Below are 16,764 nucleotides of genomic sequence, written 5' to 3' on the forward strand. Positions count from 1 at the left end.
GGCATTAATTAGAATTTATGCTCAATACTTGCTAAGCATATTCTGTAAAGTGATGTGCGTAAATTCACATAGTTGAGAAGGGGGTATGGTCATGGGTGTGGAATGGGCAGGTCATGGGCATTCCTAAAATTTATGCGCATTGTTGCAGAATACACCCAGGCAACGCCTAATTTAGGCATCGGCATTTACACAGGGGTTTTACTTGCCGTAACTGCCTGAGACTAAATTTAGTCACTCGGACCGGCGCTCAGCATATTCTATAAACCGTATGGAAATTTAGGTTTCTTCTATAAAGTACACCTACATTAAGGCATACTTAGAATGCGCTTAGGCAAATTTCATTTTGGCGCTAAAATGTTTTGGCATGATATATAGAACCTAGTCCAATATGTGTTATCTGTATTAACTATACTTAATGGTTAGAGCAGCAGACTGAGAACCAGGGAAGCCAGGGTTCAAATCCCACTGCCGCTCCTTGAGATCCTGGACAAGTCACTTAATGCTCCATGATCATGATTTGATTTAATTAAGAATGTTTTATCTGTTTCCTATACATTATAAATGACTAATAGTCATCTTTTCTGTTTCAAGAATTGTACTTGAATTACACTGTAAAATGTGATAAATAAAATAATTAATAATAAATTAATGCTCCATGTACCTCCATTAGTTTGACCTGTCTAGATCGATCATCTTTCAGATGAGATTTGGCATCCAGCTCATAGTGCAGGTCTTTGATTGTCTGCTCCAGCAGCTGGTTCTTCGTCAGGGCCTCATCATGGGCTTCCTGGTGGTCTCGCAGTTCCTCTTCCATGTGACGTATCTATAAAGCAGAAAAGGCAGGCGAGAAGGCTTATATTCCAGTCTACTGCAGTATGCCGCGCTCATATGGAAGCATATGAGTTACTGTCATTACAAGTCACTTCCATTAGGGGTTTTCAGAGGCCTAGGGAAATGTAAAGTTGTTTTTTTTGTTTGTTTTTGTTTTTAATTTTTAGAAGTCTTTATTAAGTATTGAGAAATGCAGTAATTGAAACAAATACAATTCCCAACTTATTAGGAAATCTCAATAAGAAAATTGTGACAGCAAAGACAAACTTCTAACATTTTTTGGAAGAACTTTTTCTAAGGAGAACCCTCCCTGTAACGCCCAAGCCCCGACCCCTGTCAGGTCCAACTCCCCCCCCCTCCGTTCCCATCCCACCCACATCCAATTAACAAGAACAGTTGGTCAAGAAAGGGTCCCAAATGGCTTCCCACTTAGTAAGGGTATGACAAGGTCCCACATTCCAGCTTTGATCCTGACAACAAATGTCAGGTAACCTCTTGGAAATATGCAGCACCTGTTTATAAGGTTCAGCCCTTGGTTTCATGCAGCAGCTCAAAGACAGATGTAGCAATATACTGAATGCCTTTGCTATGGAGTACATTTACACAAATTTACTTACGTTTGCATATTAACTTAAAGCAAAATACAAAAGACACATCATTTAAGTCATTATTTTAACATTTTTTTCCTGTGTCCCCTTAAATGTTTTTTTGTTTTGTTTTATTTATTTATTTGTAGCATTTGTATCCCACATTTTCCCACCTATTTGCAGGCTCAATGTGGCTTACATTTGCCGTAATGGCGATTGCCATTCCGGACTACAAATATGCACATGGTTTTACAATCAAGTGCGTACATACATGGTAGAAGAATACATTGTGATCTTGTGTAGGTGTCGGCATTGTGTAGTTGCTCAGGTGAGGACATTAGGGTGAGAGTATTAGTGTATGGCGGTAAGGTTAGTCGGCATTTTGTGGTATTATTTGTTCATTAAGGTCACTGAGTTTGCTCGGTCGCGTGATTGGGGTCGGACCAATCTTAATCTTCATTCTTATTGTTTGGTAATTAGGATGGTTGTTTGTTGTATGCCTTCTTGAATAAGTCAGTTTTCAGTAGTAGTTTTACTTTAGGGAAGAAAAAGAATCTTATATATCAGTGCTAGAAAAGGAGAAATGGGGCAGAGATCAGGGTTAGGAAAAGAGATCTAGGGAGGCTTCTCAGAGGAGGGAGATAAAGAAATCAAGGAGAGTGGAGGAGATCACAGGGATTCTGGACTAGACAGAAGGAATCTTGGATGTAAAAAGGAAAATGATTTCACTCACACTCTACCTGACATTGATCTCTCCTTTTATTTTATTTATTTTTATCTTATTTATTAACTGCCTTTATGAAAAGATTCTCCAAGGTGTACAGCAGAAATTTATAATTTTGTTAACAGCTTTTACTCATACACCTTATATCCCTCCAATTCCCTTACACATTCAGTTCTCACACTGCTCCAGTCTCCTCACTCACTCTTCCTGCATTCCCTGCCTATAATCTCTTTGATCCCACCTCAGGCCTCTCCCCACAATTGTACTCTCCCCATCTCTCCAATCCCTGTTTGTTGTGCTGCAACGTGGAATCTCTGGCCACATCCTCCTCAAAAGAGCATGCTAGGGGCCTAGGGTTGCCAAATAGCCAGCCTAGCTAGTTTTCCAATGGTCAGGCCAGCTGCTGATAGGACCCAAAAAAACAGCACTACAAAAGATGTTTTTTCAGTTCATTGACCGGACCACTCTTTCCCTCCCTGTGCATCAACTGCAGTGCAACAAGCGATTAAAGCACTCTACCTCTGGCCGGGCTCAGGCCTGTTCTTTTCCTCTCCAATGTCCTGCCTCCTCTGATGCAATTTCCTGATTCCACAAGGGTGGGACAGAGGAACAGAAACAAGCTTGAGCCTAGCCAGAGGCAGACAGCTTTAAATCACTCACTGCCGCTGACCAGGGCCGGTCTTAGGCAGAGGCAACCAAGGCGGCCCCGCGCTTAGGGGGGCCCCGCGCAGCGCGCCTCAACTCTGCATCACTCCGATCGACCCCCGCTCAGACTACCGCATCATGATCCCGCTCGGCCGCCGCCGCTCCGCTCCCGCCACGTTGCGGGACGGTGCCCACCCCTCGCTGAGCCCGCAGTCAGCAGCCTCCTGCCTCTCTGGATCCCGACAGTTGCACCAACGGCCCTGACAGACAGTTGCAGCACCAGTGCGACGGCCCCGGCTCCCGACAGAGAGTTGCAGCGACGGCTCACCCCAGCGTTTCACTTCCCACTCAATGTCCCGCCTTCTGATGAGGTATTTCCTGTTTGGCAGGCGGGAGTCACTGCGTGGGAAAGCTGCCTGGAGCCTGGTCGGAGGTGAGGCGGTGTGCAAGTGAGTGTGACTTAAAAATAAATAAAGACAGTCAAGTGGAGCTCGAGCAAGTTTGTGCCACTGCCATTCAAAGGCAAGCCAAGTATGATGATAGCTTTTCTTATAAGGAAGAAGGAAGTTTCACACCCCTTTTGTGCCATTTTAAAGGTAAATACTATTGCAGTAGTCTATTATTCTCCCATCAGTGATTAAGTCAAAATTCAGTGTTTTATGAAGGGCAGTGACAGGAGAAGATCAAGAGGTTAGATAAAGTGGTGCGTGTATGTGAGGGGTGGGGACAGGGGCAAATGGAGAGGGCTAGTAGTGTCAGACTTTACTGTTAATTTGCCCAAAGTTATTGAAAACCTAAAGAATCCCAAGTGGGCAGACTAAAAATTGTTCTTCTAAAGGTATTTATCTTGCTACGCTGGCCAGATCATGTGTACTTAGGAGAATTTGAGTTTCCAAAGCAAATAGCATTGTAGCCTCAAGAAAGAGGGGCATTTCTCTAAGAATGTTCAGCTTAGGAGAGGAAAAGGGCACATATAAAATCCATTTCCAAGGAACCTTTTTAAATTAAAAAATAGGGGAATTTGAAAGTACTGGATCTTTTCTTAGTATTTTTCCTTTATTCTCCTTTGTTATGAGAATTGGAACTACTAACTGTAGTGGACTTGAACTGAATTTCTGGGGAGGGGGGGTTCATGATAGCATTGGGCTTATTATTTCAATCAGTTTTTTTGTACAAGTTGTACAAGTTTAGCTTCATTTGTCTTTATTTGAAATTGCATAAATAAAAAGTTTTCTAAAAATGGAATAATCTTATCAATGAGGTGGAGCTAGGGTGGGGGCGGGGCTATGGTGGGGAGGGGCTAGGATGGGGCTGACTTGTACGGTCTGTGCCAGAGCTGGTGGTTGGGAGGCGGGGCTGGTGGTTGGGAGGCGAGGATAGAGCTGGGCAGACTTATACGGTCTGTGCCCTGAAGAGCACAGGTACAAATCAAAGTAGGGTATACACAAAAAGTAGCACATATGAGTTATCTTGTTGGGCAGACTGGATGGACCGTGCAGGTCTTTTTCTGCCGTCATCTACTATGTTACTATGATCCTGAAGCATGCTGATACCATACAAACAGTAAACTTCAGAAATCCAACAACTGAATATGAAAGGGGTTCCTTCATCACTACACAGCTTACACAGTCCAAACGTTTCCAAAGGCTGTACAGCCACATAAATGAGAAGAGCTTAGGATTCAAAGTGGCCTTTCTAAGCATTTGCGTCAGAAGCTGATGACAAGGAAAACAAGAACTAGCAGAAGAAAATAGTAAACAGACAAATTAAAAAAAATAAACAAACAGAAAAATTTTGGTCATATGCAATATTTATCTTAGGAACACAGTTTAGCCTGTTTTCACAGACGTGGATAAGAGGTGACCTCTCTTAGTATTATCAAATAGTCATATGTCGGGATTCTGTATTGAACAAACCAGAATGTAATATGAGTAATCAGTGAAGACAGCACCACAGATCTGTCCAAGAAGAAATGTTTGCTCAGCTCTTGAAATTAACCTCTAGAATAATTCCTACACCAGCAGAAATTGCCATTTTCTTCTCAGTTCAAAACTTAGGGTCTGATGCAAAAAGCTTACCGTGCTGTCAATGTTTCCTTTAGACAGGCTGTAGCCAGTCTAAAGCAAACGTTATTTAGTGAGTAATACAGCCACCAAGAACCCTATGCAGATGTATTACAACGAGCTCATTAGTATTCTAATGAGCATTCCATGCCATGAACAGCACTAGACCACTAGGGACCGTGAGGGAGGGTGGGTCAGAAGGAGGTCCACTGGACCACCAGGGTTCTTTGCTTCGGGAGGGGTCCGAGAGTGGGGTTGGGATCTACTGGACAACCATGGAATTTTTAAAAGATCTGGGGGGCGGGGGGGGGGGGGGGCAAGAGGCGGTCACTAGATCACCAGGAAGTTTTTTGAGTTGCTCGGGGGGCTCGAGAGGGGGGTTCACTGGACTCCGGTGGAACCCTTCTCCAGCCCCCTCCCACCCTGCACAACTTATAAAACTGGTGGGCAAGTTGTCAAATGCATTTGACAGCTTCAAGGGATCCATGCATCTCATTTGCATGTGATCCCATTTGTGCACTGGTCACTGCTTGCAACTCAGTACATTTTTCAGCAGCACCCATACTTAATGGGTGCCTTTGTGCATCGGGACTCTTAGAGGGGCATAATCGAAAGGGACGCCCAAGTTTTGCTGAAGACGTCCTTGCAAAACGTCCCGGTGGAGGGGCAGGGAAACCCGTATTATCGAAACAAGATGGACATCCATCTTTCGTTTCGATAATACAGTCGGGACACCCAAATCTTGACATTTAGGTGGTCCTTAGAGATGGTCATCCCTAGACTTGGTCGTTTCTGATTTTCGGTGATAATGGAAACCAAGGATGCCCATCTCAGAACCAACCAAATGCAAGCCCTTTAGTCATGGAAGGAGCCAGCATTTGTAGTGCACTGGTCCCCCTGACATGCCAGGACACCAACTGTGCACCCTAAGGGGCACTGCGGTGGACTTCAGAAATTACTCCCAGGTACATAGCTCCCTTACCTTTTGTGCTGAGCCCCCCCCCCCCCACAAAAAAAAAAACCCACAACTGTACACCACTACCATAGCCCTTACGGGTGAAGGGGGAGCACCTAGATGTGGGTACAGTGAGTTTCTGGTGGGTTTTGGAGGGCTCACATTTACCACCACAAGTGTAACAGGTGGGGGGGGGGGGGGGGATGGGCCTGGGTCTGCCTGCCTGAAGTGCACTGCACCCAATAAAACTGCTCCAGGCACCTGCATACTGCTGTCATGGACCTGAGTATGACATGTGAGGCTGGCACAAAATATTTTTAAATATGTTTTTTGAGAGTGGGAGGGGTTTAGTGACCACTGGGGAAGTAAGGGGAAGTGATCCCCGATTCTCTCCGGTGGTCATCTGGTCAGTTCGGGCACCTTTTTGTGGCTCGGTTGTTACGAAAAACAGGACCAGGTAAAGTCGTCCAAGTGCTCGTCAGGGACGCCCTTTTTTTTTCTCCATTATGGGTCGAGGACACCCATGTATTAGGCACGCCCAAGTCCCGCCTTCGCTATGCCTCCGACACGCCCCCATGAACTTTGGTTGCCCCCGTGACGGAAAGCAGTTGGGGACGCCCATCTTCCGATATGTGTCAAAAGATGGGCGTCCTTCTCTTTCGAAAATAAGCCTGTTAGTGCATTAACAAATTAACAGTGAACATTTGTACATTCATTTTTTTTTTCATATTCAGCCCAAAAAGCTATTGACCAATCCTAGATTTTCCTTATGAAGTCAACAGAGGCCTATTGATTAATTTTAAGTATTGTCCAAGGGAGGTATTCAAAATGAAAAGATCAAAGGTGTCATTGGATTAAGTCATTACCTCATCTTGTAATTTTCCAGTTGTCAGACGTGCTTTTTCTCCCTCTAGCATTTTGTCTTTTAATTGTTTCTGCGTTTCGGTAAGCTCTCTGCGATTTTTCTCCTTGAATTCATCAAACTGTTTTTGAAGTTCCAGAGTGGATGACCGTGAACCCACCAAAATTTCAGACATCTTTTTTAAAAAGAAAAAAAAGCTGACATTATATAATTGGTTCACATTTTAAAGGGCAGAAAGTACTAGAGTCAACACAGTACAATTTTGTTCTTCACCTTCAACATATCCTGTGTTTTCATGACACATATATAAAACTAAGGGGCCCTTTTCTAAGCTACTTGAGGTGCTAATGCACACCTAGGGACCCTTTTATAGAGCAGCAGTAAGCCCAACGTGGGCTTACCGCTCCGCTCTTCCGGGACTCCCGCCAGCCCAACGCAGCTGCTGGCGGAAGTCTCGCCCCCAAGCGCACGCAATTTTCGGCAGAAAAAGAACCCCCCAGAAATGGCTTGCGTGGCAGTAACCCGGCGTTAATCAGGCATTGCCACACGCTGCCTGGTTACCGCCGGGTTCGCATAGAAGCCCTTACTGCCACCTCAATAGGTGCCAGTAAGGGCTCCCTGTGGTAAGAGTCCTCCTACCGCATGGCCTTGTGTACCGGGGTTTTTTTTTTTACCCACTGTAGTAAAAAGGGCCCTGGTGCACAGGAAAAATGGACCCCGCCACTAGCGCAGGGCCCTTTTTCCTCACAGCTTGGTAAAAGGACTCCTTAATGCAGTAAAAATGGACTCATTCAGGATGCCCTAATGTGTCCTGCATTAGTTTTGCTGTCTGCACGCAGTAAGCGCACACCGGCCGATATTCAGCCAGCAGTGAACAGAGTTTTTTTTTGTCAACCGTTGGTACTAATATTGGAAATTCAATGCCGGGCCCTGTGTGGGCTTTGGCACTGAATTTCCAGATTTTTAAAAGCCGGCTAGCTCATGCCCAGTTAAGTCCTATTTATGTGCTAAACATGGCCGCCAGTTACTCTGACTATTGGAAGCTAACCAGACTCTACCCCTGAAATGCCCCCAACGTAGCCAGCTTCTATTTCAGTTCTAACTGGTCATTTTCAGAGCCACTAACCAGTTAAGTGTTACTGAAAATGACTGGATAGCCGCATAGAAGTGAGCTACCCGGTCGGCAGTCTTTCCTGGCTGGTTAACTCGCTTTGGGAGGGTGTGGGGCATGGGTGGGGAATGGGCATGGAAGCAGTAACTAGTTACACTAGTGCATACACTAGCTGACTACCATAGGGTTGTCACAGGAGCACTTACTGCTTCCTAACTAGGAAGCAGTTAAGTGCCCCCCCCCCCCGTTAAATTTTTTTTTTAACGACCAACATTAGTGCATGGCCAAAAATTGAAACTAATTTTTAAAAAAGGCACTTCATGGCTTGCACTAAATCGCCTTAGTGCATAGGGAAGACCCACATAAGGGCATACTAAGAACATTTCTTACTACAGTAAAAATCATCTGAAGGTGGGTCAAATGATTTCCTTACATATAGCCTTAAGATTGTATTGCGTCTGCTTTATATTTGGAGATTATTTATTTTTACATGAGAAATTTACCCATACCTCCTTCTGCAGTTTCTCAACTGTTTTATCCAGCTGCCATCGCTCATTTTCCATTTCATTTTTCATTCTCTTTAATTGCTCTTTCTGGTTGGTTTCATCCTTTAATCTCTCTGCTAACTGTTGCTGTTCACGTGTAATTCTGCTAAGGTTTCTCTGCAGTAGATAGAAATAACTAGTTAACACACCAAGTCCCAACAATGATGTTCACAACATACACAAAAGGGAAATTAAGCAAAAAACCAGCCACACTTCAGAATAAGCAAGCTGCCAAGTTCAGGTAGTACACACAGGAAGGATCTGGCAATAGAAAACTGAAGAACATTTGCCTGTCAAGGTCATGCTGAGAAACTGTGAATATAATAAAACTGGTGAAAAGTTATAACCTTCAAACAATATTTAACTGAAGCTTTAAAGATTCCAGAAAAATCGCATCCACCAATTTCAAAGATTTTCTATGTAGAACCATTTCGTAAGAAAGATTTATCACAAAGAGTTGAAATGAATGTTCAAACTTTGGATTTGACTCAAATTATTGAAGGAGACAATGAGGGCCTGACAACTGCGACACTTAAAGTGATTTTCATACTCCAACCAGATAGAGACTGGATACTCAAACAATTTTTCTTAAATAAAAGACCAGATTTCCTAAACTGTAAAATTAGAATGTATCCCGACGTCTCAAGATCTACCCAAAAGAAAAGACAAGAATTCCTCAAACTGAGACCAAAGGTTTTGCAACTTGGGGCATTATTTTGGTTGAACTTCCCGTGCAAGTGTGTGATAAAATTGAATTCAATCAAATATGTTTTTTTTGAGGTGAAACAACTGAACTTTTTTCTGGAAGCTAAGCTGAGAGACCCACAGTCTCCACTATTAGGGACTTTAACAACTTCAACCCCATAAATAATATATATATTACCTGGCCTGCCTATACTAACTGCCAAGTTAAATTTGGAAGTTGATATATATGTTTTTCCTTGAAATTGTGATAACCCCTCGATATTGTGGACTATAGACAAGTATTGATTTCCTTTATTGATATTGTTATGAAAAAATAAATTTGGAAACTAAATTGTCTTTCTGTATTTCAAGATGTAATGCTTGATATTTAAAAGAAAATTTATAAATAAAAAATTTTAAAAAACTGGTGAAAAGCAAAAATCATAACAAAAATCTTGAATAATCCACAATGTACAATCAAATATTTATGTATAAAACCAAAGTTATATTTAAAAACCTATCAGCTAATATTCAGATAAAAGGCGCTCACCACCATGTGCAGAATTAGGCTCTTATGTAGGTCCCAGCTGGATATCGGTCACAACCCACATTAATGAAGTGTATATGTCCCCCCTCCCACCCCCTGCTCTGAGCCCCCCCCCAAATCTCTCCCTCCCACACAAGGACTAGCCCCTCTCCCTCCCAGGTTAGAGGAGGGTACTTGATGCAGGTGTTTAGCTGAAACACAGACATGTTATTTTTATTATTTGTTACATTTGTATCCCACATTTTCCCACCTATTTGCAGGCTCAATGTGGCTTACATAGCGCCGGAGAGGTGTTTACAGACTCCGGGGTAAACAAATACAGCGTGATGTTGTGGTAGGATAGGTTCATGTGGTAGGACCACATAAAATACTTGTTCAGCGGAAGAGTTGTCCATTACGATCTATAGTGATGTTGTGTCGCAGGGATCAGTCATTTATGTTGGAACGGTAGTGTATGCCTTTTTAAACAAGTGATTTTTTTAATGTTTTTCTAAAGTGTAAGTGGTCATACGTAGTTTTCAAGGCTTTTGGTAGTGTGTTCCACAGTTGTGCGCTGATGTAGGAAAAACTAGTTGCGTAAGTTGATTTATATTTGAGTCCTTTGCATCATGGGTAGTGCAGATTTAGGTACGAATGTGTTGATTCGGATGTATTTCTGGTTAGTAGGTCGATCAAGTCTGTCATGTATCCCGGTGCTTCACCGTAGATAATTTTGTGAACCATAGTACATATTTTGAAGACAATGCATTCTTTGATGAAGCCAGTGTAGTTTTTCGCGGAGGGGTTTTGCGCTTTCAAATCACGTTTTTCCGAAGATGAGTCTTGCTGCCGTGTTTTGCACGGTCTGAAGTTTCTTTAAGGTTCGTTCTTTGCATCCCGCATAGATTCCATTGCAATAGTCTAGGTGGCTTAGTACCATTGATTGTATCAGGTTGCGAAATGTTTCCCTCAGGAAGAACTGTTTCACACATTTGAGTTTTCACATTGAGTAGAACATTTTCTTTGTTGTGGATTTTACTCGGCTCTCTAGTGTAAGGTTGTTGTTTCTAACAGTATGTTTTTAGTAGCATTGTTTTTTTATTAATGTAACTCAACTTACACATGCACAGAAATTCTTTGAATTAAAAAATAACCCAAATGTTTATACATCTGTAGTGCTAGGTTAAGGAGTGGGGCACGGAACCCTTCAGACAGAACAGCACACTAGGAAAACAATGGTAGCAGAAACCTTTCAGGACACCAATTCAAGCCTTCTACATAATACATGGCAGGAAAAACAGAGCATCTGAAAACCCCAAACTGGGGAATCAGCTGACATGGCCTTTTCCAGTGTGGAAATGTCTACCATCTGGGAGCTGTGGGTCAGAATCCTGAAATATCCAGTCCGGTATGTGTGTCCTTGGTCTCTGCACAACAGCTTCAGTTATGTACTTTCCAATGCACTGCTTGGCATGGCATTTCTTTCCTATAACTTTCCAGTATTTAATGTAAATATATGAAATGTATCATCATCAGCACAGAATGACGTAGCCATGTTCTGATGTAATTGTAGTTTTAAAAGAAAACTATAACCTGGTTATTGCATCCATAACGAAGGAGCAATGAACAACTCCTAAACAGGAGGCGATAAGTGTTCCTCCGTCATTTATTTTTTTCAGATTTTGTGCACACTTTGACTTTTCCCATTATTACTATTCATCTATCATTTCTATAGTGCACTGTGGAGTCCTTTTAATAAGCTGCAGTAAAAAGGGGGCCCACGCTAGCGTCAGCATGTGTTTTTGATGCGCACTGAGGCCCCCTTTTACCACAGCTGGACATAAGATTATAGGGTACCAAAGGATGTTAAGCCCTAACGCTCATTTACCACATGCGAAAATTCTTACTGCGAAATGCGTTTAAGTGTTTTGCGGTAAGTAACTTGTTTGCACACGCTATTTATTTATATGTATATATTCTCTGGACAGAGCATGTCAGGGGTGGAGAATGGGCATGGACACGTTCCAATTACCAGGTGCTAACTGGTTATCACATCCATAGTGCAGAAGCAGTTAACACCTCCTAAACAGGAAGTGATAACTGCGTGCTCCCCTGTCAATTTTCTGCAGGTTTTGTGCACCAATTAGCACACGACCTGAAACAGAAATCCTGAAAAGTGCCCTAGTTCCTGGACTTAGCGCATGGGAAAGTGTTACATTAGCACACTGTATGCCCACTTACTAGCATACTTTTACCCCTATATCTTTGATTATTTCTCTCTCTTTTTAGAATCAAAGTAGTCAATTGCAACATATAGAGAATGATTTCTGTTTTTAGAAAAATACATGAAAAAGAATTCAAATTATTCTGTATCATAAATTTAAAATTAAAGTGGTTAAAGTCAAGATTTGCTCTTGAACAAGAGATACTTTGATCGACTGATTTTGAATACCATACTCCTAAATATTTAATTTTATTAGGCTCCCAGGAAAATGGGTATTGGGGTATCTGATATCTATGAACTAATGAATTAAGCAGCATTATGGCTGATTTAGACCAGTTTATTTTATAACCAGACAGAGAAGAAAAGGAATTGATTACATCCAGTATATTTGGAAGAGAATTTGGTGTAGTATATAACAAAATGTCATCAGCATAGATGGAAAGTTTAAATATCTCCCCTCCGACAGATACACCAGAAATATTTGAATGAGCTCTAATAGCTATAGCTAGTGGTATTGTCATGGAATGTTGCTAAAGTTATTTTTTTTTTCCTTTCTTTGTTTTAGTGTTACTATTGTTTGATTGATTTGGTGTTTTCTTTTATGGTGTATGCTTTGAAAACCTTCAATAAAAATATGAATCAAATTATTCTGTATCATTAGAGCACCAGAGAAGTTGTTTCAGTCTATCACAATAAAACAGTAGTTCCCAAAAGCCAAAACGGCTAAAGTTGAATGTCTAGCAAGAAAAGGAGTTCAGATTCCTGGTGTCATGGCTGAAGCTTCCCAACAATTTTTCTTGAATTATACAAAGTCGCATTTACGGGGGATAAGGAAAAACACAAGCACAGAGGTGTACAGAAAGGATTAGTTCAGATAAGAGAGGAAGCAAGAAGGGAGGACAGACAATGCTGCATTCATAAACTTGCAATTCTACACTGGATCATTAAATACACAGGGACATTTTCAGGTGCCTAGGCAGCTTGCAGGGTCTCAAAATTCATTTTTAAATGGACAGTCATTATGAAGATATGGGGCTGATGGGGATATTATTGCCAAAATGAAACCCAGTGTGCTTTATGTTTACTTTGCCTTCAGTTAAAGGTGGGCAAACTGGCAGTGTGTGTGTGTATACTTTTAGCAACATACACAGGGGCAATTTTATGTGGTTAAAAAGAGTACATTTAATAGAATGCTCACTTTCACTACTTTTCAGGAATATAGGTTCCAGGTGAAGCCAACAGTTTCAAAATGTCAAATGTATCCTGCTGCTATTGGCTGGGCCCCCGTAGATTTGGCCCTGGACCCCCCTGCCGACGACCCTCTTGACCCCCCTCCCACCGCCAACCCTCCCCCGCTGTCGCCGTGGGCTACCTTTGCTGGCAGGGGACCCCAATCCCCGCCAGCCGAGGTCCTCTTCTTCCTGCGAAGGCTTCGTTCTGTTTCTGACGTCCTGCAAGTACAACGTGCAGGACGTCAGAAACAGAACGAAGCCTTCGTGGGAAGAAGAGGACCTCCTCGGCTGCTGGGGATTGGGGTCCCCCGCCAGCAAAGGTAGGTGACGGCGGGGGAAGGTTGGCGGCGGGAGGGGGTGTCGAGAGGGTCGTCGGCAGGGGTCGTCAAAGTTGGTGATGGCGGCGGCAGCGGGGGGCTTGATAATGGCTGGGGGGGGTCGGCGGCGCCAGGGGGAGGCTAAAATGTGCCCCCTCACCTTGGGCTCCAGACCCCCTCCCGCCGAAGTCTGGCTACGCCCCTGTTGCAGAAATCACCTGGCATCGCTACTGAACATTTACAATGAACTCCCAACCCAGTATAACACAGTGATAAGACAGACCAGTTCCAACTTAGCAGAAATAAGGCAGGTGTGGTGCACAAGTCAATCAGACTACAGGGACAAACAAATGAAAGATGCCAGATAAACAAAAGAGTTTCCAGATTTCAAACAAACGAAGCTGAGAGAACACACGCTGATTCTGACCCTTCTTTAGAGCTATGGCATTTACCTGTGTGTCCTCCAGTTGATGCTGTACCAGCCTTTTAGACTGTGCTGCCTCCTTCTCCTGATCTCCAGCCTCTCCCAGGGCATCTTCTAATTGCTGTTTCTCTTTCTGTAATAAAATAATTTGAAAGTGACAAAAATATCTGTATGCCGGTTCTCAGTGGTGCTGCTCTATTCCCCTTCGAAAAAACATCCAACCTTTAAAAATAAAATTTAAAAACATTTAGTTTCTACACAGTACTGAACAGGACCATTTCTGTTGGCATGGAAGATTTTATAACATATTGGCTAGAAAAGGAAATAAACAGTGAGAAGAAAGAAAAAGGAGCTTTATCCAAACATCATGTTCTCTGTTTCTATGGAAGCATCTCTTTGAACTCTTTACATATGAACACAGGGCTTCCCAAACCAGTGCTATTCAACCCATAGCCAGTGGAGTTTATTTATTAGGTTTATTTACTGCCTTTTTGAAGGAATTCACTCAAGGTGGTGTACAGCAAGAATTAATCAAACGTAAGCAACAGACAATTACAGCAGTAAAGATATTGAACTAACAGTACAAAGTATAGCATAGCATACTACTTAAAATGTCAACACAATATGTAATAAAGCATTTTAATAGACAGCATAGGGTTATCAGAATATCCACAATGAATATGCATGAGAAACTGGCATGCATTCAAGGCTCTTTAAGTGCAAATTTATATTGTGCAAATTCATTGTGGAGATCCCAGAAACTCAACTGGCTAATGGGTCATCAGGTCAAGTTTGGGAAGCTCTATGTGGCCTAGTGGTTAGGGTGGTGGACTTTGGTCCTGGGGAACTGAGTTCGATTCCCACTTCAGGCACAGGCAGCTCCTTGTGACTCTGGGCAAGTCACTTAACCCTCCATTGCCCCAGGTACAAATAAGTACCTGTATACAATATGTAAGCCGCATTGAGCCTGCCATGAGTGGGAAAGCGTGGGGTACAAATGTAACAAAAAAAAAAATAATACAAACCAGTGCATACTTGGACAAAGAAAAATGGCTTTCAACCTACACAGACTCATCACATGGATGAAGACCAAAGGATGCAAAAATTAATGTGCCAACAAGAACCATGCAACAATGTTGCTGCAAGTATATTCCCAGGGGCCACACATAAAGACGTCAAAGTTCAACTAGAATGAGAGACTGAGTTACAGCAAAGCAAACAGGAGGAACCTGACCTGGTGCAAGCCTTGGACAGTGGAACTGAAATACCACAATGTTTTTGCATTTACACTGTTCTGAGAGGCTAGAATGCCAACACAGGAAAGGATGTTAAATACCATGGGGCCTTTCACTAAAATGCAGTAAAGGTTTTGCACTTACTGTGAAATAAATACAAAAATTAAAGCATGGTTAAATGTAGAGCGCATGCACTATTTGGGGTGTCTCCAGAAGAGTTATTTACCACTTGTTAAGTGTGTTCACATTTAACCACTAATGCTGTAAAAGTTGCCAAAAATTGCATGTGCAAATTTGGGTGTGTGAACAAGTTGCATGCGCAATTAAATAACAAGCTAATTAGTGCAAATAAATTTAATTAGTGCCAATAATTGTTAAAAAGCTAATTAACTGCACTTTGCGTGCCTAAAATTTATGCAAGATTTGAAAAGGGGCCATAGAAATACAGTGGTGGAAATAAGTATTTGATCCCTTGCTGATTTTGTAAGTTTGCCCACTGACAAAGACATGAGCAGCCCATAATTGAAGGGTAGGTTATTAGTAACAGTGAGAGATAGCACATCACAAATTAAATCCGGAAAATCACATTGTGGAAAGTATATGAATTTATTTGCATTCTGCAGAGGGAAATAAGTATTTAATCCCTCTGGCAAACAAGACCTAATACTTGGTGGCAAAACCCTTGTTGGCAAGCACAGCGGTCAGACGTCTTCTGTAGTTGATGATGAGGTTTGCACACATGTCAGGAGGAATTTTGGTCCACTCCTCTTTGCAGATCATCTCTAAATCATTAAGAGTTCTGGGCTGTCGCTTGGCAACTCGCAGCTTCAGCTCCCTCCATAAGTTTTCAATGGGATTAAGGTCTGGTGACTGGCTAGGCCACTCCATGACCCTAATGTGCTTCTTCCTGAGCCACTCCTTTGTTGCCTTGGCTGTATGTTTTGGGTCATTGTCGTGCTGGAAGACCCAGCCACGACCCATTTTTAAGGCCCTGGCGGAGGGAAGGAGGTTGTCACTCAGAATTGTACGGTACATGGCCCCATCCATTCTCCCATTGATGCGGTGAAGTAGTCCTGTGCCCTTAGCAGAGAAACACCCCCAAAACATAACATTTCCACCTCCATGCTTGACAGTGGGGACGGTGTTCTTTGGGTCATAGGCAGCATTTCTCTTCCTCCAAACACGGCGAGTTGAGTTCATGCCAAAGAGCTCAATTTTTGTCTCATCTGACCACAGCACCTTCTCCCAATCACTCTCGGCATCATCCAGGTGTTCACTGGCAAACTTCAGACGGGCCGTCACATGTGCCTTCCGGAGCAGGGGGACCTTGCGGGCACTGCAGGATTGCAATCCGTTATATCGTAATGTGTTACCAATGGTTTTCGTGGTGACAGTGGTCCCAGCTGCCTTGAGATCATTGACAAGTTCCCCCCTTGTAGTTGTAGGCTGATTTCTAACCTTCCTCATGATCAAGGATACCCCACGAGGTGAGATTTTGCGTGGAGCCCCAGATCTTTGTCGATTGACAGTCATTTTGTACTTCTTCCATTTTCTTACTATGGCACCAACAGTTGTCTCCTTCTCGCCCAGCGTCTTACTGATGGTTTTGTAGCCCATTCCAGCCTTGTGCAGGTGTATGATCTTGTCCCTGACATCCTTAGACAGCTCCTTGCTCTTGGCCATTTTGTAGAGGTTAGAGTCTGACTGATTCACTGAGTCTGTGGACAGGTGTCTTTCATACAGGTGACCATTTCCGACAGCTGTCTGTCATGCAGGTAACGAGTTGATTTGGAGCATCT

At 42.8% G+C, this 16,764-nt stretch overlaps 1 protein-coding gene across 6 annotated transcripts in view; it reads right to left on the bottom strand.

Moving 5' to 3' along the window:
- CGNL1 (cingulin like 1) overlaps positions 1 to 16,764 on the bottom strand; it is a 229,473-nt gene that overhangs the window by 55,557 nt on the left and 157,152 nt on the right. For all 6 annotated transcript variants that reach the window (XM_030188928.1, XM_030188953.1, XM_030188921.1 and 3 more), the window contains exons 10-13: positions 13,759 to 13,863; positions 8,288 to 8,440; positions 6,672 to 6,842; positions 662 to 823 (exon numbers count right to left, since the gene is read on the bottom strand). In XM_030188928.1, coding sequence (XP_030044788.1) covers positions 662 to 823; positions 6,672 to 6,842; positions 8,288 to 8,440; positions 13,759 to 13,863 — 591 coding nt within the window. The remainder of the gene's footprint in view (positions 1 to 661; positions 824 to 6,671; positions 6,843 to 8,287; positions 8,441 to 13,758; positions 13,864 to 16,764) is intronic.

The sequence above is a fragment of the Microcaecilia unicolor genome, chromosome 1 (assembly GCF_901765095.1).
Source record: "Microcaecilia unicolor chromosome 1, aMicUni1.1, whole genome shotgun sequence".
Lineage (NCBI taxonomy): Eukaryota > Metazoa > Chordata > Amphibia > Gymnophiona > Siphonopidae > Microcaecilia > Microcaecilia unicolor.